At 33.4% G+C, this 14,679-nt stretch overlaps 1 protein-coding gene across 1 annotated transcript in view; it reads right to left on the reverse strand.

The window, feature by feature from the left end:
- Nucleotides 1–6,911: 6,911 nt before the first annotated feature.
- The window catches only part of Vwde (von Willebrand factor D and EGF domains), a 71,574-nt gene continuing 63,806 nt past the window's right edge, over nucleotides 6,912–14,679 (reverse strand). Inside the window, exons 24-28 of the mRNA XM_046422421.2 lie at nucleotides 14,036–14,131; nucleotides 10,228–10,323; nucleotides 10,042–10,137; nucleotides 9,031–9,126; nucleotides 6,912–7,039 (exon numbers count right to left, since the gene is read on the reverse strand). Coding sequence (XP_046278377.2) covers nucleotides 6,912–7,039; nucleotides 9,031–9,126; nucleotides 10,042–10,137; nucleotides 10,228–10,323; nucleotides 14,036–14,131 — 512 coding nt within the window. The remainder of the gene's footprint in view (nucleotides 7,040–9,030; nucleotides 9,127–10,041; nucleotides 10,138–10,227; nucleotides 10,324–14,035; nucleotides 14,132–14,679) is intronic.

Raw genomic sequence — 14,679 nt, forward strand, 5'->3', positions numbered from 1 at the left:
GTGAGTTTCATAAAAAATGAGTCATCTGGGAACACATTTTATCAGTTTATTATTTATTCAATGTTAAATATCAGCACAACTCTATTTTACCACTGTTCACAAATATTTAATCTACTTTATCAGATAAGAAAATCCCTGGCTAAAATTATTGTAGTTTCTTAAGACGAGGGACTCATTCTGGCCTAATTGTTCACCTTAGTCAGTTTCAATATCACAAAAGCCAAGCTCTGGAAACCACGACATACTGGGAGTTTGCCATATTTAAAACAGAAAATCTCTTTAAGATTTATGCAGTTTTTGAAGACTTTGTCAAGAGTGAGTTTTTCCCCATAAAAAACAAGAATTGATATTTCTAGTATCATTTACAAATGGTGATGGTAAAAATATCAGGTGTTGTGCTATGCAGTACCTAGTACGTAACAATGAATATACCCACTCAGATTTCCTACTTTGCTTTCTATGAACAAATGATGATTCCATTTCTTTCTTTTTTTTAAAAGAATAGAATCCTATAATCCTGACTTCTACAGACTTCTTCTTTGTAGTTTATAATAGTATAGTGTTTCTTCTTTCAGATTTTATGCATTTCCTGTGTTTCCTCCTACCTAAATTATTGTTCAACATTTAGGACTCTTCATTTAGGACTCCTCATTCACTTGAGTCATTAGCCTTAATAAGGTGTGTTCTCATATAAAACCGAGATGCCATACCACCTCTTTACTGTTAACATATACATTAAACATATTATAAAATGGATAGTCTACTGATTGATATTTTAATTGTACCTGGAGATTCTCATTTTAGAAGTAACTGGCATGTTTATCATGAGAAATAAACAAATTACTAAGTGACATAAAAGGCAGAATATCATATTAATTAAGTTAATATCAACCTGCATGATTTCAACTTTAGTACATAAATGCCAATTACATAAATTATAATGGTGCTTTTTTAATTCATTATATTATATACCATGTATCTATATTTCCATTGTGAGTCCCAAATGTCCACAAATAGTTTTAATCTGAAATTTAAAATTTTATTTTGTATGTTACAGGTACACTAAATTTTATAATTTGTGAATATGAAAATTAAGATAAATTTATAATTCAATCAAAAAGAATAATGATACTTTGATATTTCAGAATAGGCGTATTCTGAAGTTTAGTGAAATGAAGCTCTTTATACAGGTCAAAAGAAGTTTAGGAATAGTTGATAATGCAAACCTTTTGTTTCATGTTAACAAGGAAAAGCACAAAGAAGTGAAAAAAAGGTCTATGATTTGAATTCCTTTTGGAAAATGATTTGCAAATAAATCCTTGAAAATTACAGATTTTAAAGAACTTTTGCCCAACTCCTTAAACACTCATTATCTTCATTATCTTCTAGCTTTTAAATGAAATACTTTTAAGTTAATTGATGGAAAAAATATCACCAAGAAATAAATAAAAAAAATTCAAATTACTTGCATTTCTAAACTTACGTTGTATTTCTAAAACATTACTTTCATTTCCTTGAGACACTGACATTCATAAAAGTTGTTTTTATATAAAACTTAAAAGCTGTATCATTTCTTCACTATTAACATATACAGGTCCATTAAACATATTATAAGATGGATAGTCTACAGGTTAATATTTTAATTGTACCTTGGGATTCTTGGTGTGAATCTAGGAAGTATTTATGAAAAAAATTAATGTATTAGTTTAGGTACTTCAGAATATACCTTGGAACAATTACACTTTTTTAGTCATAAAAAATTACATGAAAAATCAATTAAGTAAGAGTCCTGATGGAATTACCATGTTTCATACTGAGAAAAGTTGGCAGAGATTTTAATGTAAAAATTATCCTGTAATCCCAGCGGCACCGGAGGCTGATGCAGGAGGATGGCAAGCTCAAAGCCAGCCTCAGCAATGGTGAGGCAATGAGCAACTCAGTGAGACCCTGTCTCTAAATAAAATACAAAGTAGGGCTGGGATGTGGCTCAGTAGTTGAGTGCCCCTAAGTTCAATCTCTAGTACCAAAAACCCCCCAAATTATAACCACTTTCATAGCTGTGATTTCACTTCTAATTATTAACTTTAAAACATTATTCATTTTTATCTACAACAGCATTTTTCCTCTGTTATACTCATATTTTCTACAACATCTTTGAAATTTAAATATACATCAAGTTTTGAATGCTTATTTTGAATTTGTATTTCTGAATTTTTGGTAACATAAAATAAAATATCATGAAACATTTTATATTCTCTTTAGGGATCCTTTAAAACTACCTCTCAACAAAAATAAAATGATAAATTAAAATCTCTTTAACTTTGACCCTGGATGCTATTCCTTAAAAGATCATTTGCAAAGTTAGTTGTAATTTTATTCTAATCATGTCTTACTTTATCTTATAATTTACATATGGCTTAGGAATTTTCAGTCTGTTTAAAAGAAAAAATGAATTTTATAAATTTACATAATTTATAATGGTTATGGTTAAAATATTTTTTGAAAAGGTTGAGTTCAAATATGAAATAGTCAAGAAAAGGAGGATACATAATCCTCACTAACTGGCAATTATTTGTTTCTCTAAAGCAAGTTTCAATTATATGTATATTCCCTGTTGACATTAGCTACTTCTCAGCAATTTATGGAATGTAATTTTGCTTTTCTTAAGCACCACTACAAATTTGTTTTTTGTTTTTGCACCAGGAATTGAACCCAAGGGTGTTTAACCACTGAGCCACATTCCCACCTTTTTTTTTTTTTGATTTAGAGACAAGGTCTCACTAGGTTGCTTACAACTTTTCTAAATTGCTGAGGCTGGCTTTGAAAATTTTCTTTTGATATTTGTAGGATTTGGTTTTGTGATCATCTCTCTCGACTCCTACACTGAAATGAATATTTGCTTTTCAACTTTCTGTCACTATAACAAATACTTGAGATTAATAAACTTGGGAAAACGTTTATTTGGGCTCAGGGTTTTGGAAGTTTCCGTCCATGATCTGTTGCCCTGTTGCACTGGGCCTGTGGCCCATCATGATGGAAGTGTGTGACACAACAAAACTGCTCCTCTCATGACCAGAAAGTGAAAGAGAGGAAGAGAAAGGGGTCAAGGTCCCATTATTCCCTTTGAGGGTGTACCCCAAACACCCAAGGACTCCCCACCAGGCCCAGCCTTTTAAAGTTTTCACCACTTCCTGACAACTCCAAGCTGAGTGCCAAACTTTTTAGCACCTGGACCTTTGCGGGGGGGCACTGGTCCAAACCACAGCACTTATGATATTCATACCACACACATGTGGGGTTCTTTTCACACATAAACACAATGAAAGTAAATATTTTAAAACCAAAAAAATTTATTTCTTCTACCCTTGCCTGGGAATGGCATATAGGTCAGAACAATAAAAGACTGGAGTGGAAAAAAATAAACAAACAAAACTAAACATGATGTTTTTACCAATGAAAAGTGGTGGCTTTGACCTCTGGAATATAGTAAAAAACAAGGAGATGAAGAATTCTCAGCATGTCTTGTGTCGGCTCACTGATGGTCCACAGCACCACTCCATTTCTTTCTGAGTATAAAAAGCATAAATCTTCCCATGATCCCCTTCTCTGTGTTCCCCTAGGTTAGAGTTTGCCAATAAGAAGAAATTACTGGAGAGTTATAGATGGAGATGAAGAGGAAACCCCCATTTTTCCACAGGTGTGTTACACCAGGTGAATGGATAGGTGGAAGATTCAGAGTGGCTTCCTAGCACATTTTTGAGAATGATCTACTTTGCCCGAGAGAGCTGGTGTTAGGTTTTAAAGATTCTCAAGTATTGCAGCAGATCCAAGAAAGCTTCTGAAAGGTAACTGTTTGGTGCTCTAGGCTGGAACCTTCAGTGCCAGCCTCTCCAAACGTTGGCGGCTGCTTTTCTGACTCTACCTCCCCATTCTAATCCCCAGTTCCTTCAACAATCCTGAGAATCCCCTATTCTGCATGAAACACTGTATATATGAGAGACATCAAGTGACATTTATTATGATGACTGACCCCTGATGATATTGAGACAGTCACAAGAATGGAAAAATATTCAGTTAACTAAATATTACAAATGACCAGAATATCCAATGTATCATCTTAATGCATAAATACTGAATCAAATTTCAAAGTTAATTGTAGGTTAACTGAATGACATTTTTTTGCTTTTCTCTAACATTGACGAGTCAGATCATTGTATATGCTATTAGTTTCTTTGCTCTTCTCAATGATGATCAAATAAACTTTGAGTCATCTTCATCTTTTTCTGAATGAAATATTTCAATTCTTAACATATAGGCTTGGAATTCATATACTTGATGTTATTCAATGATGTTTTATCTGCAGTAAGAAGAGGGAAACAAGTTCAGTGATTAGTAGAAAATCCTTTAGCCCTTGATCTTTATTTTCTTACTCCTTCCCTCTGACTTCATAGAGTGCTTCCAGTTCTATTTGCCACTACACTATTTTTTGTTTTCATAAGCCTGGGATTTAATCAAGATCATATTTAAAGGTCAGAGAAATTGTAATGAATAGGACTTGAATATGATTTGATCTTGGCAAAGCATTCCATTCAAGAAATGGGTTTTAACCCATCCCCCTTCCCAATATCCTTTGTGGAAGACTAGATATTCAAAATGCATTTTAACATTTTTCTCAATTCTCATTCTCAATCCTTTTCCTTCACTACCTCTCTCTGTTCCTCTATTCAATGTGATAAACTATTGCATAGTGTTTGCTACGTACTAGGACCTGTACATAAATTAGGAATTAGGACAGAAAACATATCTTTTCTATTGATATTTGTAAATTTAAGAGTAGAAGCCAATATCCCATATTAGAGATGACGTAACTGAGGTTCAGACAAGTTAAATAACTTGCCTAAGCTCACACAGTGAACAAGCAGCAAGGCCAATTGGAAGTACTCCCAACAGCAGCGCAGGTTATGACATTTCTTAAAGCTTTTCATCATCCTGCCCATTTTAGCACCTCTATCTTCCTTAGTCTGTTTTCCTCTTTCTCTGTGTCTTTTGTCTCTAGCCCAAAATTCCCTATTTAATTAAAATTCTAGCAATCTAATTTGCATCCTCCACTTGTTTCCCCCATCCACTCTCCCAAGGTGCTAGAAGAAGGACCAGGCTATTATCCAGCTTGAAATCTCCTTTAGAAAGCTGGGAGGAGAAGCAAGGGAAGGCTTTAGGGAAGGTTCTGTGAATACCCATGGGTCATGGATGCTTTTATCCCTGCTAAAGAGAATTTTTTTACCCTCTGTTTAAGAGCCAAAGAATATTAAAAACATAACTAGGAACAGTGGTGCATGCCTGTAATCTGAGTGACTTGAGAGGCTGAAACAGAAGGCTCACAAGTGGAGACCATGCGCAACAGAATGCCAGAGTGAGGACTGAAGCTAAGTACCAGGGAGAGTGGGTTACAGTGAGTCGGACACGTGGTCCTACTCCTTCTCACTCTTTCGTTTCTCCATGACCTTCTGCTCCTTTTCCCTGATAAGACTCAAGGTGTCATCATGGAAACAATAATGGGGGTGAAGATGATTTATTATTTTTATTATTGATCATATGAGGAAGGACTCAGAGAGCAAATAAATACAGAAAAAAAAAATAGAACACAGAGAAGCTACCTACTTTAGTACTGTCAAAGTGGAGTAAAGAGCTTTTGAAGTTATAGGGTTTTCTGTTCCATCAAAGGTTCAAATAAAATTAAAGTAAAATACAGTGAGGCTGTCTTCAAATCCAAAGAACTCAAGCTTTTATGTTTGTTTTTCACAATAGTATCTAATAAAATAAGTACTCAATAACTTTTGATTTTTGATTTCCAGTCCAGAATCCTATTTTGATGTTTTTTATTTTATTTTAGTTTTTTCTCCCTGGACCCATATTCTTGCAGGATAAACACCAGTGCTAGGAGAAAAACATACATAAATCTACTTTGCTTCTAAGTCAGACGGATTCAGTATCCATCTTCAAGAAGAAAATTTATTATCATTTTTCAAATTATAATATTCTAGCACACTTTGATATTCATGACCCTTGGGCCTTTTGAAGTGCTAAATAACATACAATCATTTTTTTTTTAAATTAAATCTCCTGCATTTAGCTTTAAGAAATCATTGCTTTTGCTGTGTGTGTGAAGCAACTCTGGTATGTGGAGGAATTAGGAGAAAAAACATATCTTGTCCACTGACATTTGTAAATTTAAGAATAGAAACCAAACAGAATGCAGTTTAATTTTATATGCAGAAATATGATCAAGGGAAAGTTTAAATAGGTGATTCTAGCACTGGCTTTACAAGTAAATGGTGGACAATTTCAGCAACTCTAAGAAAACCTCTGTTCTTATCTTGGTCCCTTGATTCCTGAAATACAAAGAAATCCTACTTCTAATGATAGCAAGAGTTTCTATCATTTTCCTAGAAATGAATTTTAACAGAAAGCAAATGAGAAAGCATTTCTGTCAGGGAAAATAGTGAGAATAGATAAAATTTTGTGTCACATGACCCACTGAAAATGTTTAGGGCCACCACCAAATCAATAGTGATTCACTAATTTAAAAGTAGTGGAGTTTTTTGAGAGAGATAAGGGTGGTCTCTTGATATGGTATTTGACCAAAACATAAATGAGTGATGTCTTATGTCCATATTTTGGAATATTTGCTCCATTGTCATGAAATCCTGCATTATACCTGGCAGTTGTACCTATACTCTGAAATTCTCATATCAAAATTTTGTGTGAAAACTCTAAGATAACACTAGAACGATTATTTTTAGTTTTAGAGGCAAATATTCAACCTCTCTACATTAGTCATCTTTTCATCTCCATGACCAAAATTCCTGACAAGAACACCTTAGAAGAGAAAAGATTTAGTTGGGCTTATGGTGTCAGAGCTTCTCTGGCCTGCTACAAGGTATCATGGCAGAAGGGCATGGCAAAGAAAGTTGTTCAGCTCCTATAACTTTCTTTTTAACAGCTTGGAAAAAATTTAAAAGAGACAATTCAGGACTGGTTTCTGTATGAAAAAAAAGAAAATTTTATATAATATTCTCGACTGTTTAATGTATAACAACTGTTGGAAACTTAAACTTATGACACTGTACTAGAAATTTCTTTCTTGAAATATCCTCCAAGGCCATTCTAACCACACACACACACACACACACACACACACACACCAATCTGCCTATTTATTTTTCTATCATCTATCTTTAAAAAATGCTTTTCATACTTATAAATAATTAAATGTGCAACATAAAGGGAAAGATTAAGTAAATTATGATATTTATATTATGGAACCTAATGTGTGGTTTAAAATTATGTTCTTTTAGGACCTAGTAAACGTTTTGAAGTGATATTGAGTGAAAATGAGCAGACTATAAAATGACATACAATACAATTGCTTTTCATGGGAATGATACTACTTCAATGTTTCATAATAAAAGCTTAAACATTTCAAGAATAATATTCCCTTTGATATAAATGCAACACTGACAGCTATGTTTTCATCAGGGCTGCCATATATAGTCAGCTGGGTTGTGTGCTGCACAAGTCCTCCAAAGCTAAGGAGGCACTCTTAGCCATCATACATGGAAATAGTTATTACAACAACTTTCCAGCAGATGGCAGTAACACACATGTTTAGGTAACAGTCAATATATTTAAGACAAATTTCTGGACAAGCAATTTTGAGGAAGTTGATGTTAGTTTGTTTTAAATTTACATAAAGATGCTTCAGTGTACTTGAATCTGTGCACAAAAAACCTCAATCTATGATCACTCGGGTCTATTTCTACATCCCTGTGCTTTTAGCATCTTCTCATCGTTCTCATGATCTGCATAGACCACTCTCCAGAATGAGCAACCCAGGTTGAGGTTGATTGTTCTTCCATTCTAGCTATTTATCTTGTCTAACTTCCAATCACAATTATCAATTTTTGAGCACACATTTCTTATGTAAGTACTTGTCCTCAATAGTACTTTGATATATTTTCTAAATAAGAAATAATAAATTATAGTAACAATTACAAATACAATTACCGCTAAGAGTCATTATATGCAAAATTTCTGATGCATGAAAACCATAGTGTGGTTCATAAGACATTTTCTTCCAAAGAGACTTATTTCGAGTAAAAGGCATAATTATGTATCAATTATAAATTTCAATTGGCCAGCAAATTTGAAATTATGTAATTATTGATCTTTGAAGGTGTTTTTGGAGGCCTTCATGTTTTTCCCATTAAGTTAATCTTTGTTAATATTTTAACATGTTATTTAAAGTTTTCAGAAATTTCAAATGTGGATAAATTTTATTTTTTCTATAGCCTAAGATTTACTCTATGAATAAATATGGATGGAAATACACAAAATACCAAAAAAGTAACATAAGATAATTCTGGGTGGTGAAATTTGGAGTGATTAATTTTTTGCTATTTTTTCCATAATTTCTAAGATTTCCATTATAGATATATATTTATCCTATAACAAATAACATTTGAACTTCTGCATATTAAACTTTCCTTAGTCCCATCTAAGGAAACTGCACTGGCAACCCACAGACCATAATTTGAAACCATGCCACAAAAAATTATATATTATATCATACTTTCTTTTTTATAAGTAAATATAAAATTGGGTAATTTTTTTTTTTTATTTCTAAAGTCACTTAGGGGGATAGTCCCGGGGCTTGAACACAGGGTGCTTAACCACTGTGCCATATCCCCCAGCCCTTATTTATCTATTTATTTCATTTTGAGACAGGGTCTCACTAAATTACTTAGGGCCTCCCTAACTGCTGGGGCTGGCCTTGAGCTTACAATCCATCTTCCTCAGTTTCCCGAGTCACTGGGACTATAGACATGAGGCACCATACCCAGCTGTAAAATAAATTTTTTAAAATCAGTAATCTGTAGTTTTTTCCATTATGGATTTCTCCTAAAGTCATATTTAATTATTATAATGGGTTCCAATATGAATATATAGTAGAAAAAAATCCTGTGGGCTTACGTATTTGACACTGCGCTCCTTCCCAGGTGGGAGGACAGTGGCAGATGCTGGGGGCAATGCACTCACCACCGTTTTTACATTTGTGAAAGCAAATAGCTACAAATAGAAATATAAACAAGTTAAAATTTTACATTACTACTCAAATCTTATCATAAGCCACATGAATTTTAATTAAAGAAAAACAGTTAAAAGTCAATAATTAATGGATATTTTATCAAACAACACTTTCCAATGTTACTATGTAGTCCTAGAAAATGTGATTTTAATGGTTGTGCAATAATATACATTCTGTTATTTGAAAGTATTGTGGTATGTTTCCTTCAATTGTTGGACATATATGTTAATTCTCATTTTTCACCTTGATCTATGCACTATAATTGCTCCTAATTTAGAGTAATTTTATAGAAAGGATAAAAGGAAATATTTGAATGAGAAGTGCCATCATCTCAGGTACTAATCAGTCTGAGAGGCAGTAGGATCTCTCACTTGAAAAAGTCTGAATTGCATGGTTTCTTTTGATGCCAAGGAATCCGCAGTTTTTTAAACTGCCCACTGAGCCCTACTTCAGTTTAGGAGAATATAATATAAAGACTTTGTTATTTATTCTGGGCAAACAAACAGTTGGAAACTAGGAAATACAATGTATGACTTCCTCTGCTGACCTGAAAAACTAGGTTCAGAGAACTTCTCATTTTATTCTATTTCAAAGATATCTTCTAATCCAGGAATGAATACGCCAAAATTAAAACAAATAAAAACAAAGAAAACTTTTTTTTTTGTCTTATATTTTGCTTAATCTTGCCACAAAGGATGTAGACATTGTTTTTTTTTTTTTAAGATATCTATCTTTTTTAAAAATGTTATTGTATTTTCTTAAACCTTTATTTAATTTACTCATTTTTATTTGGTGCTGAGAATTAAATCTAGTGCCTCAAACATGCTAGGCAAGTGCTCTACTACTGAGAAAAAACAGCAGCCCCGACTTTGGAATTTTAAGAGTATTCTTCTTACGTATATTGCATCTTTTCCCACTCCAACCGGAAGAGCAGGAGCAAATGTTTGGTCCCACACATTTTCCTCCATTCATGCACATGGGATCACAGATGCCTTAAGGGGAAACATGAAATATTAGCTTTAAATGGCAACAGTTTTATTTGCTTTACCTGTAGTCTGCATATAGGTTTAGTAGTGTCTTACTTTTTTGGCATCTCCTACCAGTGTATCCTTCACAGCAGACACACACATTATTTCTCATGCAGTGGCCACCATTCTTGCAGGGAGGGTGACAGATAGCTAAAAAACACATGGCAGCAATGTGTGAATATTACATTTTCAGTTATTATATATTGCATATTGCATCCTGTGCTTGCTATCTATGGGGCCATAAGGCAGAGGAATGTGCTATTAAAATAAAAGATTACAACTACAAGTCATTAAAACTATCCTTTCTAAATCATAAAATATGATGCTTATAGCCATAAGCTGCTAGTGGGTTAGCACAATTTGAAATGTATGGGAGTAGTATTCATAAAAAATGAAGTCCTCAGTATTATAGTATATATATTATGAACCTTCACTTTCGTCTGGTCTTACCACACTGTGAAGTAAATGAAGCATAAAATGATCAGGACACAACCAAGAAAATAAATCAGAACTTACCTCAAAATACGAATGTTTTGCTCTCTTGGAAATCAGAAAAATCTGTACAATTTGTCACATATCACAAAAATATATCCAAAAAAACTTTAACTTTTGAATACTTTTGAGACACTTTAATATGACTGGCTCTTGTGAATCCTTGATAAAATCTTTTGACAATAATTCTTAGTGGTTGTTAGGAATATTTCTTAAAAACTTATAATTTACTAGTATCTTCTATTTTTAGGATTCTGTCTCATGAAATTTAGAGGTTGAGTTATTTTATGAAAGGATTAACTTAGTGTAGGTTTTTCTTTTTTCTTTCACTTCTTTTTTTCCCCTCCTGGGAAACAAATCCAGAGCTTGTACATGCTAAGCACATGCTCTAACTCTTAGCTACACCACCGCTAAATGCAGTTATGCATTTCTCCTTCTTTCCTTCCTTCCCTTCCTCTTTCCCTCCCTCCCTACCTCTCTTCTTCCTTCCTTCCTTCCTTTCATCCTTTCTTTCTTATTAATATGAGACAAAAATGCCTGGAAATTTTTAAATTCAATTTTCCCTAGAATGATAGTTAAGTGTATTTTAGTTTGTATTTTTAAAATTAATTTCAAATTCACAGGTTTTAGTAATGGGACTGTCATTACCAAAAGACTGACTTCCAGTTTGAATTAGACCCACCTTATTAGGTGCTTTCTTCACTTCTAAAGACTGTAAGAAAAATCTCACTGACATCAAATGGATTTATAAATAAAAAGCAATTCAAGTACAAAAAACAATATAAATGGATGCTTTTAGAGAATGGATAGTTTTCACTATGTTATACTGACCCTTTTCTAGCTTATGCTTAACTCTACTTTCTCTGATATTTTATGAATACTTTCTTATTTTTTAAAGCATTTGTTCAACAATCTTTATTGAAGCATGGAAAAGAAAACAGTGACAGTAACCTGTCTTTAGCTATGACACGGAGTTAGGTTAGATTATAGATTATTTCTCCCAATTTTTCACTCCTGTTTAGCCATGCCTTCTTCCAGGTGTCTTTGTACCCACCACATTGGAGGTGGGGTTTATTTTCTCATCCTGTAGTTATTGGGTTTTGCCACAGGACTTAATTTGACCATTGGCCTGAGAGCAGACATGATATAAGCAGACGCTCTAAATATTCAGGGTAGTTTGCCTTGGCATCTTGCTGTCCTGGTTTTTGCTTGAGAAAGGCATACACCAGAGAGATGTGGGTCTCTGGAGGAAGACAGACAGGTGAAGCAGTCTACAGTCAAGTCCAGACAACCTGTATTGTTTGTAAGGGAAATAAATGCATATTGCTGGACACTAAGATTTGGAGGATTGTTTGTTACACATCAAATACTGACTGATAAAAAACCTACACATGGAGAATTATAAACAGGTATATGTTATGTTTTATTAGTGGTAGAATGTTCTTATGTGTTCTCTTTCCCATTCTTTACATAATTTAATATGATTTCTATTTATTAGAAAAAAAAGGTCTTTTTTTTCCACTACAGAAGCACCATAGTAAATACCTATGATTGGGAACTTAACACTAAAATAATAAACCCCAAGTTGCTTATCGTATACAGCCTTGTAACAATTCACAAAGTCTTGAGTGTAGAGACAAATACATCTATACAAAAAGCACATATGATTGAAATTATATATATATATATATATATATATATATATATATATATATATATATATATATGGAATAAAATTTGAACTTAGTCATCTAGCCATCATCCCAGGTTAGAAAAGGAATTTTGGGAGAAAACCAACCCTCCTACCAGATTCTTCAGGCCTCAGATGGTTCTCCCAACAATGCCCAGGTTGAACCAAGTAATTGAGGATTTTAGGAGGTGAAGGAAACTGGAAGATGTGGTTATACATCTTCAGCCATACACTTTAACCCTGACCTTTTTTTTTAAAGAGTAGTATAATAATATTGTGATGTTCCCAGCTAAATTTTTGTCTTCCTCTTTTGAAATTCTATTGTACAAACAGTCCCTCGTATTTACTTTTAATCACATTTTGCCTAATTTTATTCAACTTCTTTTGATGTGTGTCATCTTCCCTGCCCAACATTTGGACTCACAGTGGATATAATGTAATAGTGTTTAGGTCAAACCTGAAAGCCAGGAAATATGAAGCCTGAAGATTTACAGGAAGTTGTCAAAGTCTATGCCAGCTAGGAAGTTACAACAGGGGGCAATTCTCATACTGCTCTTATCTCACTATAGCAACCTGCTGTTGAAAAAGGCATATGTTCCATAGATACTTTTTAGTTCAACTAAATTACTTAGAGATTCCCTCACAGTTGGCATATAGTTTTGAGAAGAACTTTTCTATGTCTTACATCTGAAATTAGCAAGGCACATGTAAGCTTTTCATTTCTCTACTTATTTTTTCTACTCAGAATTATACTTATAACTCTTCACCATGGATTTAATTGCAATCTCTTAGCTTCTAAGATTTGCCTACTTAGTCTTTGCTTCCTCCATTTCACAATGAAGGAAATATGGATGAGAGGATATGTTCTCTAGGCCCATATGTCTTGTGTTTGAGTGATGGTTTCTTCTCTACTTCAATTTCATCTTAAGAATTCTGGCCAACTTCCAAATTAAAAAAATAATAAGAATTGGAAATCAAATTCTATCCTGGCAAGGAAAGTATAAATTTTATGAATTAAATTATGATGATGTGCTTATATGTTCTGTACTAAAAAGTTAGCTCTATATTTTGTGTAACTCAAATATGAAGATATAGAAAATATATTTTTAAAAATTTATTGACATTAATTCCTACCTATACTCTCACCCTCAAGACATTCCCATTACTCTGAAGAAAGTCCTACAGCATTAACTATTTGAAGGAAATAATGGGCCACAAAGAATATGATGCATTTTTATGTCTTCACACCATCTTGCAGAGAGCTGTGCATAGATGACTCTTCATAAATGTTTAATGAAACTAAAGTCAAGAGAGATTGTGGGAAATCAATAGACAGTAGCTTATAAATCAAACATTTTTGCTATGACGGCAAGTAAAATGATATAATTTCACTGGAAACTGCATGAAAACTTTGCTTATTGGTTTCATATCTTTGTTCTACAAAGCACTGACAAATGCCAAGGTTGTAAGCCTAACATACATTGAATAAATAAAACCATTTTACTTAATAACTCCAATACCCTTTGTATGAGCTGGTCATTTGATGGCTAGACCTGCAGAATCATAATATATAGAAGAAACAAATAGCATCTTCCACTTTCAAACTTCTCTAATGTTTTCTCAAAGCTCTATTGATGTCTAACATTCCATTTGACTTTTTGACTTATCAAGAATCATTACCATTCTGACAGTGTGCACCAAAAAATCCATTCAGGCAGAGGCAAGTGTTTGGTTTGTAACAGGAGCCACCATTGAGGCAAACAGGGTCACATAAAGCTAATGAACAGCAAAAGGGAAAGAGACCATAAAAGTATTATTATTTTAAAAATGAAATTTAAAAAGGAAAGCTGCACCAAAATGGAGCTCCATACAAAATGGAGCACCTATAATTAATTAGACTTTGCCAAACATAAGAGGCATGAAATAACTGCATAATAGCTTTCAAAGTGTATTCATTAAGTTTACAAACAATATTAAACTAAAAATGTGGAGTGTATGAATAGAATTTAGAATGCCCTTGTTAAGCTCAAAAAAAAAAAAAAGACTGTAAGTTAAGAGAACATGATTCATTCAATAGCACTAATGAGATGACTTGTAATCTGCTGGAACCAGTGGGGCTAGGTGTACCTCTTTGTCTCCTTCCCAAATGAAACAAGGACACTGAACTCAGGTCCCAGCACTCTCAAAAACATTTCTTTGTATTTACTCCATTACCTTTGTTTTATTTAAAAAGCACCCCATTCCATTTTTCAGCGTATTCCAAAGTCTACTAGAATTTTATTTTCTTCCAAACTCCACTTGCCAGAACTGATTTCCATCTTTGC

The sequence above is a fragment of the Marmota monax genome, unplaced genomic scaffold (genome assembly GCF_021218885.2).
Source record: "Marmota monax isolate L192 unplaced genomic scaffold, Marmota_monax_Labrador192_F-V1.1 WCK01_AAM20220418_F8-fsc00027, whole genome shotgun sequence".
Lineage (NCBI taxonomy): Eukaryota > Metazoa > Chordata > Mammalia > Rodentia > Sciuridae > Marmota > Marmota monax.